General features: G+C 42.6%; 1 protein-coding gene across 2 annotated transcripts; it reads right to left on the reverse strand.

Moving 5' to 3' along the window:
* Nucleotides 1-235: 235 nt before the first annotated feature.
* LOC142582421 (uncharacterized) lies at nucleotides 236-12,639 on the reverse strand. Of its 2 annotated transcripts, XM_075692124.1 has the most exons (8): nucleotides 12,495-12,639; nucleotides 11,336-11,495; nucleotides 10,299-10,421; nucleotides 9,668-9,840; nucleotides 7,806-7,965; nucleotides 7,033-7,153; nucleotides 5,606-5,755; nucleotides 398-519 (listed from the first exon to the last, which is right to left on the reverse strand). In XM_075692124.1, exons 2-7 carry the CDS (start codon nucleotides 11,491-11,493, stop codon nucleotides 5,624-5,626), a joined length of 867 nt encoding a protein of 288 aa, XP_075548239.1. In that variant the 5' UTR covers nucleotides 11,494-11,495; nucleotides 12,495-12,639; the 3' UTR covers nucleotides 398-519; nucleotides 5,606-5,623. The 2 variants fall into 2 exon arrangements, with proteins under 2 accessions (XP_075548238.1, XP_075548239.1); XM_075692123.1 differs by lacking the exon at nucleotides 7,033-7,153 and having other exon boundaries at nucleotides 236-519; nucleotides 12,495-12,634.
* Between the last annotated feature and the right edge of the window lie 5,111 nt (nucleotides 12,640-17,750).

The following is a 17,750-nucleotide window of genomic DNA, read 5'->3' on the forward strand; positions in this document are numbered from 1 at the left end:
TAGAGAGATGACAGCAGAATGTTTAGATAGTGCATTAACATGAGTGTCTGTGTGCGTTGTACCACTGTCTATTGACAAATTCAGCATATGTTTCAAATGTTTCAAGTCGTGTACACTTGTAACCCCTAAGCTGTTCCTCGCCGACCGCTGTCATGCTGGACGTAACAGGGCTTTCAAGCTGCTATGTGCGGATTTATGAGTGCATGCGCAGCAAAGATTCTCGGCAAACAATAGGTGTACTTAGTTAAAACTGTATTGTAGATTTACTGTGTTATGCATTCTAGACACTTTGAACAGCTGTCAAATTTGTTATAATTTTATAACCCTCCCAATCTTAGCTTTCTTGAGCGCTGAACTTCCGTTTCATCTCATGTCAAGGATTGGTGAGAATTTAATCTTTTTTTTTGTTCAATGAACGTTTCTAAGAAATTTGGTGGGCTCTCGATGTGCCACTCCTTAGGTTTTGACGTGTCAGGCTGTTTATCTTCACAGGGATCCTTCAGTAAAAGAATGCGCCAGCTGAAAAAGAAACCAAATAATGTAAACTGCAGGCGGAGGCCATTATTTTCTTATTCATTTATGTGACTTTCGAGACTTACAAGAGCCTCATGTATTACGGCTAAATGCAATAAATTTACCTCGCAAAGACCGTATAGCACCAAAGGCGGCAACCACTGCCTCGGTAGGGCAACAGTACACTTCAGAATAATAAAATAATAAACCCATATGTTATTACATGCTGTATATCAAGTAGGCAAAAAAAGCACTTGGGGCCCTCTTTACAATTTTGACTAAATAAAAAATTACGTTTTTCGCATACACATGTATTTTTGCTGTAAGGCTTGTACAATGCTAACCTAATGCTTCCTTTTTAGTTCGCACACGCTGAAATGAAACGAAAGAGAGAATTGTGGTAATTAAGCGAACCAAGTGTTATCGTAGTTCATAAATAAATAAAAGATTAGCTTTCCTCCCCTTATTCAACTGTGGTAAACTGACGCTGGATTCAATATTTGTAGTTTAGAAAGTGAAACCAATGCCCCATATTGTTCAAGAGATTGGGAAGATAATGTCAATGCGAGTTGCTTCGGTTGCATTTTTTTTCTTCAATTCTCCGGCTATATGGTGCCATAGCTAAAGCATATTAATTGTACGCCTAATAAATACTCCTTTTTTGCATTGCGTATGGCCCAAAGTAGCAGGACCAAATAATTTGCGACCAAGAAAGGAATCCCCGTAAACGGACACATAGAAAAGCAATTTGTGCTCTTCTTTTCATTCGCTTGTGCCGTAAAAATCCGATGACGCCTAAGCACTTATGTGTTGCGAATTCGAAAGCATGCACGTCCAATTGGACCCTGTTGAGTGGTCCTTCGAGTTACAAACTACTCGCGGCCAAGCGAGCGCGCTGAGACGCTTGTCCAGTCACGCCGAGCTTGGTAAAGAGAGTTTCGGTCCAAGTAGCAGGGTGTGATAAAGCAGAGTGCGCAGGCCTGATTGCTTAGCCCAGTGGATAAAACACTGGGCTCCTGAGCGTCGGACCGTAGGTTCCAAACTCCCCACTACCAAGCTTTCTTCTTTCGAATTTATTGTGTTTTAATACATTCATTTTCATTACGATTACTGAGGCGAAGTTAGAACGCAGGCAAGAGCTCACGCGGCCAAGGAACGCGCGAATAACACGCAACAGCTGGCGCACCAGCTGTAGCGTTAGGGGAGAAGGCATCGAGAGGGGAGAGGGGAGTAAGCCCTTTCACCCGCTCGGCTCTGTTGAGGCGCGCACATGACGTGGCGCCGCAGCCAATTGGAATTTAGGGGCCGTTTCCCTGCTATACTCGCCGGCTTTTGCGCTGAATGGACCATTTGATGCTTTCGCATCAAAAAGTGGAGGAACTGTGAAAACCCGCCAATTAGCCCAATTCGTTGTTCTGCTGGGCCCCTAATGAAGTTGCCTCCAAGAAATTTTGGTGGCACAGCAAGTACATAAATGCAACATCACCGTGTCGTTCTGCAATGGACAGAAAAATGTAAATCAGATATAGCGGCTCTGTGGCTTTCCTGGCCATTTACTCAGATAGTTCATTCTAATATACAATGTCAATCTGCTACTGAACGAAGCGAGGTGTTTAGTAGATCGCCTTAGCTTTTGCGCACCCTATCAAAGCCAGATGAAATATAGGTACGCTTTTATTACGCTGACAATGCCGCCCATATTAAATAACTTTTTACCAATGGCGGCCAATTTTTTTATTTATACCATCACCGGTCAAGAAAACCTTAACTTCGACAAATAACAGAGCGCCTAAAGCGCAGAAACATGGTTTTGCATAACTGTCGTTTTTTTTTCATTTTTGTGAACGACATTGCTGATAATATTAAATCTTTTGTGCGCATGTTTGCAGATGCCTGCGTATTGTATAGGGTTATTAATGCATAACTGCGAGTCGGCCTAATATTTTAAAAGACTGTGCAACATTGCAATGTGACATTGACAGGATCACACATTGGTCTTCAACATGGCATATGGACTTTAACATAAGAAAAACGGTGTCCATGTGTTTTACTAAAAAGAAAATAAACAACTTTACTCTAATTATAATACGAATGGTATAAAACTATTGACTTTGTCAGAATTAAAATATTTGGGAGCGTATTTCACCTCTCATTTATCTTGGACTCGTCACATTGATCACATCACTCCCAAAGCATCTCGGGTTCTACGTTTTATGAAAAGAAACGCAAAGCAATTTCAAATCAAAGCGAAAGCTCTACTCTATCTTTGCAGTGGCCGGTCATTACTTGAATATGCCAGCGCGGTGTGGGATCCTTGGACAGTAGCGAACATAGACAAACTGAAGAGAGTACAGAGTAAGGCTATACGATTTGTATTAATAAATTACACACGAAATTTTATTCTAACAGAGGCCAAAAAAAAAATTTGGCGCGACATGCTACAAAAACGATTTTTATTTCACAGATGAAAGCTGTTCCGTGATATTTTGCATTCAAGAACAGGTATCAATAAACAGAACTGTTTACATATGCCCGACTACGTGTCTATGAAAGTTGATCACGAACTCAAAAAGTGAAAGAAACTTTATGTAGAACTAACGTGTTTAGTGAGTCCTTTTTCCCCAATACAACTAGAGACTGAAATCGGTTAGTAAGTGATATCGCAAAAATAACTTCAGATGATAAGTTCGTACAGTCCCTTCATGATCTAATATTATAGACATGAACATGTTATGATGTTTTATCCTATGTTACCTGTATTATGTATCTTTTTTCTTTCATGTAATCCTTCCCACTGTAGTGCCTATCGGTTACTTTCGCAAATAAAGAAATAAACATCTTACATTTCAAACGAACCTAGCAAGAAGCAACTATATCATACCAACTTAATAAGCGAAGTAATTGTTACGCTAAACCTAAAATTGTTGTGGGAAATTTGTATGTTTTAACCAATCTATCAGCCCCATTTGTATAATACCTGTAAACGTTGGGAAGTTCGATTCAAGAATGATGCGTGCGTTTGATTCTGAACATTTACTATTTTTTAACTGTATTACTACGTGGGACGCGCCAGCTAGGATATGCGCACTAAATGCCTCCATTATTAGAAATGCACTTTCTTCTTGGTGCTACTTTAAGGCATAATGGCCCATATACGGAAGTACAGTGTTGATATAAAGGTAAGAAGGGGGCAGAGTTGCTGCTTCGACAGCAGGACTCATCTTTGGCAAGTGTGGTCTTGTCACTTATGCTGTGTTACATTGTTTATCATATTTACTGCAATTTGCAGTTATGTTCTAGAAAACGACGTTAGCCCGAAAGTAACATACGCAAGGTAACGTAAGGTAGCAGTCATTCAGCCAAATTTGAGTACTTGTCATGTTTGAGTGGAACAGAATGCAGAGATGAGATTAAGAATAGACAGAATAGAGCGAGTCGAAGACCACAAAATATGGAATAGAGGTTTTCAAGAACACGAAACAAGGTTATATGGATAAACAGGTACTGGATAAGGAGCAATGTAACAGAAAGCTCATATACAAGCTATGAGAGTGTTTACGTGGAACAGAGTCGGCGAGCTGTGAAAGCGCCTCACTGAAGACAGTTCCCGCGTAGAAACAACGGCACTTGTGAAGCGACAAATAAAAATAATGAACGTCCCATTAACCGTTCATTGCACTGAACTACTGAAAGATACACAAAGGTCCAAACGAAACAAGTATCAAATGCAACAAATTTTATTTAGATCACTTTGACGGTTGCAGAAAGGTAGCATTCGCCCCTTTTTTGTGTAACTAGTACAACAGGCAAGATAAGAATTATATATGAAGCGGCCCATTAACGGCAACGATTTATATGCTTATTCACTCCGTTTGCGTTCTCTTAGCAGAGGGTTCCTCTTGCGAAAGCTGGCCGCGTAATATTATGATCATCCTATTTTATGTCCACTGCAGGGCGACGGCCTCTCGCTGCGATCTCCAATTACCCCTGTCCTGCGCCAACCGACTCCAGCTAGCGCATACGAATTTCTTAATTTCATCACCCCACCTAGTCTCCTACCGCCCTCGACTGTGTTTCCCTTCTCTTGGCACCCATCCTGTCACCCTAATGGTCCACAGGTTATCTAACCTACGCATTAGATGACCTGCCCAGCTCCATTTCTTTCTCCTAATGTCAATTGGAATATCGGCTCTCCCTGTTTGCTCTCTGATCCACACCGCCCTCTTCTTGTCTCTTAACGTTACGCCTAACATTCTTCGCTCCATCGCTCTTTGCGCGGTCCTTAACTTCTTTTCGAGCTTCTTTGTCAGTCTCCAAGTTACTGCCCCACATGTCAGCACTGGTAGAATGCATTGATTGTACACCTTTCTTTTTCGTGATAATGGTAAACTTCCAGTCAGGATCTGACAATGTCTGCCCGAATGCGCTCCAACCCATTTTTATTCTTCTGTAAGTTTCCTTCTCATGATCAGGGTCCCCTGTGAGCAATCGACCTAGGTAAACGTACTTCTGCACAGACTATACAGGCTGAATGCCGATCCTGAATTCTTGTTCTCTTTCCCGGCTAATAATCATTATCTTTGTCTTCTGCTTATTAATCTTCAATCCCACTCTTATACTGTCTCTGTTAAGGTCCTCAATCATTTATATAATTACAATATATTGTTTATCTAGTACTCTAGAACTATTACATCCCAACATTATTTATTACCTTAACGCAGCCTAACATAATCTGCCTTTGCATTTCATAGCAATAACACTCGAAACTCTCCGATAAATCCGTTTCCGACGCAGCATGCCCTCTCGCCCTTACGTACATCGAGGTTTCGTCCAGTTTCTTCACTCGATACACAAGCAATGTCCGTGATACTCTCCACTCCAGTTCTATTGCTTGCATCTCTTTCTCAACGCGTGAGCTGCTAGCGCTCTATTTAAACCCACGTGCCAAGCATTAGGTTAAGTATGACGTGATACAAAAAAAGTTATTTCATTGCTGCTAACGTCTGAATGCAGCTATGAGCAAGAAAAAAAGCACTTGAGCCAGCATGAATGCAGAAGACCGTGCCATAAATCAAGTACCGAAGGGTCTTACTAGTTGTACTTTGTGCACTCAGTGGGATAGCCATACTCGAAGCACTTCGTTTGCAGCAGGTCGAAAAACAAGACTCCCACAGTCACGGAAGGGAGGCTGCTCACGTTTTGTAGACAGTTGAAGAACTTTCTGTCGTAAACGCACTCTGTCCTGAAATAGTAACGATAACAGTTCGTAAAAGAGAGGGCAACTTGATTGAGGCATATCATTGAGTGCACACGTTAGCCTAATTTTGATCATAAAACCACAATATTCATCCTAACCATGTCGCTTGAAAGGGGAACGGTTATTTTTTTTTCGTAATTGCAGTTGTCATAATGCCTAATTCTAATGCAAAGTACCACATGCGTCTACCTCAACGACGAAAATTCATAAGCGCCACCGGCAGATAACATTCGATTAATCTTGCTTGTTATTTTATTACATGTTTTCTTATATCTAGTCCTCTGTTCTGAAGATGTTTCCTTCTTAGAAGCCCAAGTAGCTTATGATACTCAATAAAGCCATCTTCGATACTGTCGCGACTGTGTTCACGACTGTCTAGCTTCCTAAAACTCGTTGTCATCAGTGCTTCTTTAAATTTAGCTCAGACTTTATTTAAGTAGCTTATTTGCCGGGATTATGAAGTATCATCCATTGGGAACTGTATGAAAGTGCTTTGTTATATTTTTGCCGCCACATTTAAACAGAATCAACTCTAATGGCCCTCATACCACTGAATCGTCCCAAAAAAAGAAAAGCACCTGTGAAGTGCGTTTGGAGTTCCGCGAGTTGACGTGTAAAACATGATGCAGCATCAACACGCCAACGTATCATGCGATGTTACACCACTACCTCAGCCTTTAGTGCGGGGAAAGCGGTTTTTAGGGCGAGTTATATGAGGAGATGGTTACTTTCTGCGCGTTTATAAAATTGTTGGCTTAGAATTCTTACAGGGGAAATTGAACAAATAGAAAGTTGCTGTTTCAAGTTCGTAACATACGAGTCAGTAATAATAATCGACTTTGAAAGCAATCATGTCCCTGAGTTGTCTTCGGGTCTCTGCCGGCGAAAGCTCGAAACTCGTGAGTGTGCCAGTATGTGTCTTATTCTCCATAGCGGGCATGCCTATATTGAGAGACCGCTTTACTTCAGAGCATGCGCTGGCTGCCAAAGAAGCAGAAAGTAGATTCTGGTGCTGTCACTGAGCGAAAATTCCTACACCAACGACAGATGTCGGGGGCATGCGTGAATTGAATTGAATTAGGTTGAATTGAACTCTGGGATTTTCCGCTTTAAAAACAACGATTTATTTATGAGACACACCATATTGCTGGACTCCGATTTGCAAACATAATTATCTGTCAAGAACACTCCTGCCTTTGCCGCACTCCTCACTGTGCCTGGCCCAGGCATTCACTCTCGGACTTCTGCAAACAAGCACTTACCCGAGCCTTACGGCGCTGCACACAATGTACCCCGAACGGTTCCCAAGCCCGGACTGCCCTGTGTGTACGGATTATATGGACTTCGAGCATGTCCTGTGGAGTTGCGCCTCTGCCGGTCCCCCTTTCGCCCAAGAGGAAATGATGAAGCTCATTAGGGCCCATTCTCAGACCTCTCAAATCCTGGCAGACCAGAGGGCTCGCGAGGGGGCCGTCAGGTTTCACCTGATGGACCCCGAGTGAGCGTAGCCAGGTGACGTTGAGTTGGTCGCGTCTATTGCGGACCAACTAAAGTTGTTTCACTCACTCACTCACTCCCCACCAGGGTATCCGTAACATGCCCGCAATGCACGGGACACGAGCGTTTTTGCATTTTGCCCCCATCAAAATGCGGCCGCCGCGGCCGGGATTTGATCCCGCTACATCGTGCTTAGCAACGCCACATCATAGCAGCCCCTAAGCCACCATAGTGCATAAGGGGACATGTGTGTAGTTCGTAATTACCCAGTCTTGTCAAAATTAAGCAGTTTCGTCGGTTTTTATAGGGCAAAATTTTTCGAAATGCACTACGTTTTACAGCGAAGTTGATAAGGGGAACTCCACAACAGTTTTCATGCGGCAGAGGAGTTCGGGGGTGGGGTTGGTATCAAACGTCTAAGATCAGTCAGAAAAGCAACCTGCAGCTAAGCCCGGAGCTCGCTTTGAAGATTATTTGGTTTCGAAGTTATGTATTCCCGTAATGAAAAAAAGAAGAAGTTGATGGCCAATCAACTCACATCGTATACGGCAAGTAATTTGTTACATTGTGCTTTGTCTGGAATGCCGGTATGCTGTCTTGAGAATGGTCGTGTTCACGGCAGCATCTGTCGGTGTCTCTGGCCGACCCCAAATCGTCGTAATTTTTCGCCACGTCACCAGCTCCGCACCACTTTGTTCCTGGGTCGTGAAGATACTATTTCAATGACAGGCTGGTTCTTTTTGAAGAAACAATCTCAAATCGCAGCATGCTATTTATAGAGAAGAGAGAAAAAAACCTTGATCTTGCCTTTCTCAGCAAAGCTAATCTCTAATGGAAGCGCAGTGGAAGTTCAATAATACGAATTATATATCAGTAAAATTTTGTAAAACGGATGGTGAGTATTGAAAATGACTATAGGTAAAATAAATATTTGTAGGCCATCCAATAATATGTCTAAAAAGTGTCCATGCAGTGGAGTGAAACGTTCAATGTGTGTTCGCAGATACATAAATTGGTTATGCCACTCTGTGAGACCGGGCAGACCCACTTAGAACCCCCAGTATTATTGACAGTCATTTTGCTCATACCTTGCCGAAGCACTTTCTCACGGAACTTTAATGTCATTGCGTCTGCTGAATTCATGTGAGCGCCGCATAAAAAACCTGCAAGTTACTCTTCTGTGCATGAAAAGATTATTGCGAAACAAGAGCACCGATTTCCTTCGCTCCATATGATAAATAATAAAACACTCCATTGACATTCTAGAATTAGGTCCTACATTTGTAGAAACGAAGTACATAGACACATATTGGAAGTCAGCAGAGGCGGCCGCAGGCCACAGAGGCAAACTGCCACCTGCTCACGATTATCGGCAGCCGTATAGAAAGTGTATTTGCACAAACGAGTGAAAGCTTTCGACTCGTACTGGCTTGCCAGAAACCAACTGTGTTACTCAGGAAGTCGCATTGGGTTGGTTGGTGGCTAAAAGAAAACATCAGGGTATATTCAACGCAAGACTTTCTGCAAGGTGTCCAGCGGAATATACGCGCACTTCCTCAAGTGCCGGCAGGAATGTTAGGAAGAGCAGAAAGGCAACACGATTCCCAACTTTCTTTTGACAAAGTGCCGAGCCATCTTCCGCACATGTCGCCCGTCATTCAAACAGGTTGGATGGATCCAAACCTTGTTCGCTTGTATTTCGGCGAGGAATCTGTTTTCAACCGTGGTTCGCCCGTCAGTAATGCAGTAAATATTTGTACGTGAGCTGGGGACAGTTTCTGGAGCACTTTCACTCGAAGGGTTCAGAATAACAGGTTTTCAGCAGTTTAGGGCAGCGGACAAGACATCCTTTGTGCTATAATCTACAGGACGAAATTGAGAAGCAATGCACCTACCCAGCGCGTATCTTCACTTAGCACGTATTTTGTCGCACTTTAACTCCCGCAAAGCTATGAGTCTTCTCAGGGCAGAAATAAGTATCTTGTTTTTTCTTTATCTTTTACCCTGAGAGATACGTGCTTGTGTATCATGCACTTTCTTTTCACTCGTTGCGTTAATACCACAGTTTTCAAAAATCTTATCAAATATAAGCGACAGCAGCAATGGTGTGTTCTGAAGTGATTCTGTGCACTTCAGAATGAGTTTGAAAATCAGAATGCGTGGTCTTAGATACACGACCACTCCAAGCGTTCTTTCCTATCAGAAACTCTAGGTAAACCAGTCTCCAAAACACGGCAATAAAGGTGCTGACCATGAAATAAATATCCATCACGTTAACAAAAGAATTCCATGTCCTCAAGCGCTACATGAGCGAGACAAAAATTAACCTTAATGTCTTGTTTTACGTATGCAGACTTGTTATTCAGCAGTATCGCTTGTTTATCCAGGACTTACGTATACCTGGGAATATGACGAGGCTTTGGAATGCATCGCCCAGACTCTCTAATAAAGAAGACCGTTCTTGCGTTGTATCTTTGTCCGCACATTTGTCGATGAACTGATCCATTTCTTCCACTGATACGTCTTTGACCAGCTCTGACGGGATCGACTTTAATATATTCTCAATCAGTGTCCTGGCGTAAAAAAGAAAAAAAACTAATAAGTAACACTAAGACCACTATCACAGTGACACTCATAGGATGGTGTTCTAGATGCTCAGCTTACTGCTGTTCTTATTCAATGTTGCTGCTGCTGATGTTTCTTAGTCCTTTTCTTTTTGTTTGGTACCTATTTGATGTCGTGCTTATAAAAGGTTATCAAAAATAAACGGGTTTCGCATTGTACGATTGCCATGCATCCAACTTGACGCAATATACATCAACCGGCTCCTATCTGCAACTCCTGACTGGTGACAAGTCTTTTACATTTTTACGTTGCTAATGTTAATAGTAGTTCCTGGTGTAAATGTAAAAGATTTGTTAACTTACTCGTGTATTCAATTGAAATGCGCGAAAGTGAAGTATCAGAAGACCGCAAATATCGCGTCCTTATTCCAGCTCCAAGAATCGTTTGCGCTTTCACCGTGACTCACTTGTTACCGACGAGATTGCAGCTGACGAATTCTCCACTGCTCGTGTCTTCGAATATCTCCGCTAGGCGGTGACCATCCAAGTTCATGTCCGTGACAATGCGAGGGCTTACCGTCGGCTGTAGTCTGAAGAAGACGTATCAATACACGAAACCATCCATGCGCTTACACACAAAACAAGCCGTTAGGCGGGAGAAGAATGTCGTGCTTAAAACTTTAAAATAATTGGGCTCTTGCACTAAACATTTCAGAGCGCTTAGCCTTTCCCCGTCTATCACCTACCACACTAAAGCTATGCTAACCTCCTTTTTCACAGTTTTTATTGACTTTTGTACCTCCGAAACACAGTGACCTTCGAATACAAGAGTGATGTCCACGTGAGCCTTATTCTAAATTGAAACAGGTAAAAATATCTGTTAGTGTATTCCCAAACAACGAATGAAGTTACCGCGAGAGACGTGCTGCGCCGAAATGACCATTTGTATCCGAGCCTGCCTGCGAAAACGGCAAAACTGGGGATGCTACAGAGGCAAGGAAGAAAGGGCCGCTAGGGCACAAAATTTCGTCGGCTCAACTTCATCCTTTTGTAGCCTTCCCACGCCGACGACGGGCCGATCTTATTCTAAGGTATAAGTGGAGCACCACTCGAACCACTGAAGAAAAGCGACAAGGGAAAGAATAGAAATAGGACCATTATATTATGCCTGACTAGAAACGCAAACGCATTTACTTGGCCCTCTAGCAGCAACTGTTTCACACTGGCTATTGTCTAGACATAGATTATCAGCATAGTTACGTGAGCCACTAGGGCAGCACAGCACGGGGCCCGTGTCTCCTAATGTTATCTTTCATTTTCCATTCTTCTTAATACGCGGCTCCTCCAGTGGCCGATCTGTATCGATAACAAACGAGTGGTGGGCTGCGAGTCATCTCCGAGCCAGTTCAAGCTGTGTTTTTGTCCGCACCATCATCTACTGCCTAATCAGCGTAATTGAAGATCAGTAATGTCTCAGTTCCAGCATAAAAACTGCAATACTTACACCTTTGTTTTCGTTGATTCAGTTTTATTGAACAGCTCCAAGACTTTCTTCAACGGCTGCTTGGAGCGCTTCGATATTCTAGCCGCAACGAAATTCTCATCTCCAAATCCGTAACAGACAACGTAAAAGAGCAGTAGTGATAATGAAGCTTTCTTCATAACTGAAATGAAGAGCACATTTGCGCTCGAATGAATGCACTCATCACTAAAGAAATGTGGCGGAAGCGTTTACGAATTGATGCAGAGTCATACTGACTCGATAGCACAAACATCACTAGAAGCAAAGCAATACCAAACTCCACGGCTATTTTACTCTGTTTTCTTATTTATACTCCTGGATTTGTCTTTATTTATTTATTTACTTCTCAATCGAATTCTTTTTAATAGTATACGCAGCAGTTCTACGCCGCAAAATAGCCGTAGTAATTGATTCTTTGTTTCCTGCACAGTTTATAGTTGGCTCCGTAGGTAGTGCCCGATATACTGTAGGGCAATGAAACAACATCCGAAACTTCATCTTTCATTCGCTTCATCGACAATTACAAACACTGACATTTCTGGCGATGCGTAAGGTGAACAAACTATGTGGTGGCGGTGGTGGTGGTTATGTGCCGTTCAAAAGAGAAACACTGCAAGAATGTAGTAGCGCAACAGCGCATGCAAAAATATGCGTTTTAGATAACAAGTTTAATGGGAATTTCCGTGACTTTCAAAGTGATGCCCCAGCTACATCAAAACATATGGGTAATTGCGTTAAATGTGAATAAAAATTGCGTAGCCTTTGCGAAGATAACGTTATATATGCATAAATCTAGCATTTCGCGCCAATCCTAAATTATATTTACATTATTCATCTTACGATTGCGTAACATTTGCTTTAATATTTGAACAAAAGCGTCGCGTAACGGTGATTCTCTCATGTGCGTGGGATCCGTTTAATTTTTTTCTCGTGAACTACATTTCCATTTAATCGATCTATGCCAAACCGAATTGCGAAAATGCAATATTTTGTCACAGCGTACAATTCGCACTTTCTTGTGCTCTTCTTGTATTCTTTAGAGGTGCCTTAGCTAAAAACAACACCTAAAAAAAAATTCCTTAAGTGCGAGTAAGTTGAACACAGCTTTCAATAAATGGAGACTTGTGTACAATTAACTCACCTTTCCGACGTTGATTTAACACTGGAGACAGCCGCACACAGCCAATAAGGCTACAACTACATGGAATGAAAAGTAGGAGCCGGTATATATGCTCTCACAAAAAAAAAATATTGAGACCCTCAATGCTTCCCGGACGCCCCGTGCTTCGGCGAGATATTTCGTCTTTTCTTTTGTTCTCTGATGGCCCTGCACACTACCGGAAGCAGCTGACAGCCTCGCAGATGGTATACGTACCAGGAAAAATAAACCTGACGTAAGCTAACGATGTTTCTTCCCTCGTGCATTACGGATGACGAAAGCGCATCTGCAAGACACTGCGGCGTCAGCGCGCCTATTGCATGAACAGCGCAGCATGTAAAAACTTACAAGTAAGCATTCGCCAGCATTTCTCAGGATAAAGTTTGATGGGCAGAAAGCATCACTGTACGTGTGGCATTTATTTGTGCAATAAAGCTCAGTGCATTGCACTCCGCTTCTGGCAGGTGCTGAGCAGCTACACTGCCTTCAAAGCGTGGGACACCTGACCTGCTTGTCTGCCGACAAAACGCAATGAGACTACGTTACAATGAAAGCGGAGGGATGGCAATTTAGAGTCTCTGCTGTGAACAGCAGGTTTCCAAATATTCTGGCCCTAATGCATTTTTTTTGCTCACAATATCGCGAGAAATTGTGTACCAGATATGCAGGCTATAAACTGCTATTTCTAGCCTCATCGCACAAAAAACAACTAATATTCCTGACCTAAAGCTCACCAAACCAAACGGTCAGAGAACTAACACAATTGCGTATGCCCCGGTATTTGTTTCCTTCCAGACGTTGACACGGCAGTCGCGATTGATTCAATGTCAATCACCTTCATAAATACAAAAATATAATAGTAAAAGATAGAGTTCGCTGCATCCACATAAAGTTGTAATGTGCCTCGTAGTGGTACAAAATGTTAGCGCACACATCACGGCCGGGTTCAGGGAGCACAAGAATTAGTCGCTGTTGAAGCCAGCGATATTAAGGTATAGGAACAAGTCGGTTCAACGTTAATGGGCCAATTCAGATCATTTATTGCATTCCGCCTAATTATATAATTAGTTTCAATTCGTTATTCAACTTCTCGAATATTTTGATTAGATGAAGAGTGTCAATCAGAAAATTGTAGAGCAACACAAAAAAATTTGTGAGCCCTTCAAATCTGTGAAGGAGAAGCAGCGAAGCTGTGGCATGTTTTACCTCAATCGACGCATCTATAGATGTATATATAGGCACTGTTGTTGTTGTTGTTGTTGTTGTTGTTGTTGTTGTTGTTGTTGTTGTTGTTGTTGTTGTTGTTGTTGTTGAAGGACACAGACAACGAATACATCTTTTGCCTGTATGTGGAGGGATTTATTTGTATTCTTTTATGAAGGACTGACGTGTGCAAGTACCGCCGCATTGCAGACAGAAATTCCACAATATATATAACTTCACTGTGAACTACGTAAATATAAATACTAGATGAAACTCTGAGTTATGTTATAGTCATCTTTCCGGCTAATTTTCATATAATTTGTTTAGGTATATTTTTGATTTTAAAAAAGTTACAGCCGTTTTCTGTAACCATACTCCCTCCGTAGGCGGCCATGTATTGACAGCAGACGGGAATTCTGTAAGGTTTACAACTCCACTGTGAACTACCTAATAATGACAAGTGAATTAAACCCGGCTTAATTATAGAGTCGTCCTAGCGGCCAATTTCAGCATTTTTTTTCCGAGATACGTACATTAATAATTATATTGAGATCTACAATGCATTTGCAAGAAACTGGAGAGGAAAATTTTTTCTTGTTGACGCGATGCGTAGACGGACGGACATCGACCGCCGCCGGAGGGTAGCTATATGCAGCTTCGCTGTAAAACTCCTGATACAGCTTTCTGTTGCTCAATACATGATACGTAAAAGTGTCTATCCGAGCGTGAAAGGAGCCCGCGAAGTCCGCTCGAGGCACTTTGCAGGTATTTACACGCAAAATGCAACACGATGATGTCAGCCGTACCTTCAACGCGAATATCGCTGGTTCAATTGGACAAAAATGTGGTCTGCACTCACTGCACTCACTGCAGGCCCTAAGTTGTTTTGGCAGTTGCGGTGTGAAATAGACGCTCATACGTCTCGACGACGGTTTTGGTGATTGCAGTGTGAAATGGACGCTCAGGTGTATCGATGGATGTCTCCCTGTGGAAAATCGTTCCACGTCAGCATCTTTGCAAGATGCTCACGTAAGCGTGACTTTGCGATCACGGACAAACTAAGTTTACGGTGCGAATTTGTGTGTTCAATTCCAGATTTTTCGGCAAAAGTGTCATTCGTTGTCAAAGCAAACACTCTGACCTTCGCGAGTTAAATATATCACTCCAGAAACTTATGGTGCTAAACATTATGTCCTCTGGTGTACTTCAAAAATATTCCCCATCGCAGCTGCCTCGTTAAATGTAAAGTTTTAAAATAAAGAGTCTTTCAGAATGGTGATAGCAATTGTCACTTTTCCTTTTTAACCTGTCTTTTTCTCTTCACAGTGCGAAGAGGTGGCAGTACAGGCGATCGAGGCTTCGTATGCCTTTTGTACGATTCTACTGACTTCCGAGTCAACGCCGATTATTCATGTTTAGCAACATGGCTAAGACTTACCACTTTTGAATGATATCTCTAGTAGTTCCAACGCTCATTATGGTGCCCAATTCTAGCAGATATAGCTCGCAGTAAATGTAGACAAAAGTCCATAAATCACATGCTATAGTTCTCGCAGGATATGCAGTTGAGATTCAAAATAAGGAAGAGTGTAGAAGGTTCTTTGGTCTGTCGGACGTTTCACTAGGAAATATATGCAACAAGAACAAGAAGGAAGAGTGCACGGATGAAGAAAGTGATACGAATGACACTGGTGTTTGTCTTGCCTCCTTCGTATGTCTGCTCAATTTTGCGCTGGTAGCTATCTTGTGCGTAGTGATAGTCCTACGCCAATTGGCTTACTCGGAACCTAAATTGGAGCAAGTCTGCAAGGTTGCTCAACTGCTATCGTCATTACTAAACATAGATTACGCAATAATAGCTGTGTAAAAGTGCACAAATATGCTGGCACCATTTGTGGCGGCTGTTGCTGAGTATAGTAAGTACTGTTAGTAGGTAACCACGTTTAAACCACTCCCTGTTCCGACAGTAGGATGTTTCTTTCTTCTTTAGAGCGCAGCTCTTGATGCCCCGTTCCAGGGTTAAGCGTCGGCGTCGGCGTAACCACGCGAACGTCCCCGGGCTACTTCTCACGCTTTCGTCGTCGCCTTCTACCACAGCTAGCTCCGATGTCGCTCATCATGCTAGCGTTGCCTACTGACCCTTCCTCTGAAAAGGCGCTCAAGGCACTGACCCACTGCCAGTCGGTGGGGTGATTTCGGTCTCAAATCCTTTTCCTCAATAGATCGCGAAATGAAAACACGCATAAAGCTGCGCTCAAATTGCGCGCGAGGGAGTATTGTAATCGTCGGGGAATTCTTACATGGCAGAGGCGCTACCACTCAAGTACAAGCAAAAAAGGAAGCAACTGAAGATGTTATGCAGCTTCACACGTTCAACTATACCTTTCGCCACGGCTGCCCCCCACCGTCTGTTCAAAGATACTACATACCCAGTGCACCCCTGTCACATCCTTTTTTTTAAGGCTGGGCAATTGTCACCAAATGACTCAACCTCATTTCTTGATAAGCGTGTCTTATTACCACAGGTTGCAACTCACAGATGTTAACGTTACGCAGAGACACATGGGTCATTCGCGGTGGCGTGAAAGCTGAGTTGCGCTTCGCTAAAGATATACGGTCTCATAGAAGGTATATGGCATGGATTATTGATGGTACCGTGGTGTGCGTACAACCTCAACCCAACAAATGAGAGTAATTTGTTATACAGAAGCGCGGTACGTGCAGTCATGTGTTTGTTTCCGGTTCACTAGTTGTATGCAGCCAAGAGCACTTTTAACACCGACTGTTCATTCAAGCGCATTTTCACGGTTGCGGCTTGAGTGCAACATCGTTAAAAATTGTCTGTTTTCCTTTATTTGCAAGAGAACGAATTAATCATATTAACTTTAGAAGCCAAGTAAAAATCACAGGACCTTTCATAGCCACATCGAGAGAAGTCTAATTTATTAATGTAACCGTTGCTGTCGTCACACCCGTCCTTTCATGCCAAGCAAAGTCGCGACCATCTTGTAAATGCCCTAGCGTATAGCAATACAAATGCTTTGTTTTCATTTCGGTTGTTTGGAGTAGAGCTTCAAGTTACCTGGTTCCGGCTTTACTGAATGCAAACATACAAATAAAACGCTGAAAAAGAATAACCGTGGCCGGACATTCGGTCTGCTACAAATTATTGCAGATATTTAGGAAATATAGCTATTGACGTAATAGTTCTGCGGAAGCCAGCAAGGTGGCACATGGGAACCCCTATGGCTTTCCTTTTTAGGAATTTCCTACGTTTGCGTGGATGTCTGATTTTTCATTTTTAAATATAGCTCTTATTGAATCGTTGCAAAAGGAAGGCTTGAACGCTATCTCTTCTCTTTTTTCTTTATGTGCCTATGCGTCAGCAATATACTTCTTGCTGTTGTTTATCAATAGTTACAATATCGGAAGTTTGTCTCTCTGTTGGCAGCGCAGTGATGTACCTACCCTGCACAACTGAACAGGAGCGCTCTTACATTCTTAGTTCAATATTTTGCTTGACTCGTGATTGTATAGTTTTCCATAACCACTATAACAAAGAAATATTGGTCTTCTCCCAACCTCCCGAAGTGTCATCTTCATACACTTGATCCATCCATAAAACTACAAGTGCCATCAAACGTTGAGGTGACAGTGCTGTGGCGCCTCTGGCTCGGGGTTTCATTTACAAAGGCCTACTCGTTCTGCATAGCAATGGGTGATACGCCCATGTGCGACTCTTGTGGAACAATAGAAACGATTGAAGACATCTTATGTCTCTGTCTCCGGTACGACGTAGAACGTGAACCTCTCCAGACAGCATTTCACTCAAGGCGATTTTTAGAAATGAAGATCCTTGGACCATGCCCGTCAGCATCGATGGCACAGAAAGCCACGAAAGCCTTATTGCAGTACCTCAAGTGGACAGTTCTTGGCGACCGTTTGTAGAGTCGATGCGTACCTTCAAACGTGGGCTAAACTGTGCTCAATCTGTTTCTCTTCACATTCATACATCCTATTCTCCCTGTAGAGGGT

Source organism: Dermacentor variabilis, chromosome 5 (assembly GCF_050947875.1).
Source record: "Dermacentor variabilis isolate Ectoservices chromosome 5, ASM5094787v1, whole genome shotgun sequence".
Taxonomy (NCBI): domain Eukaryota; kingdom Metazoa; phylum Arthropoda; class Arachnida; order Ixodida; family Ixodidae; genus Dermacentor; species Dermacentor variabilis.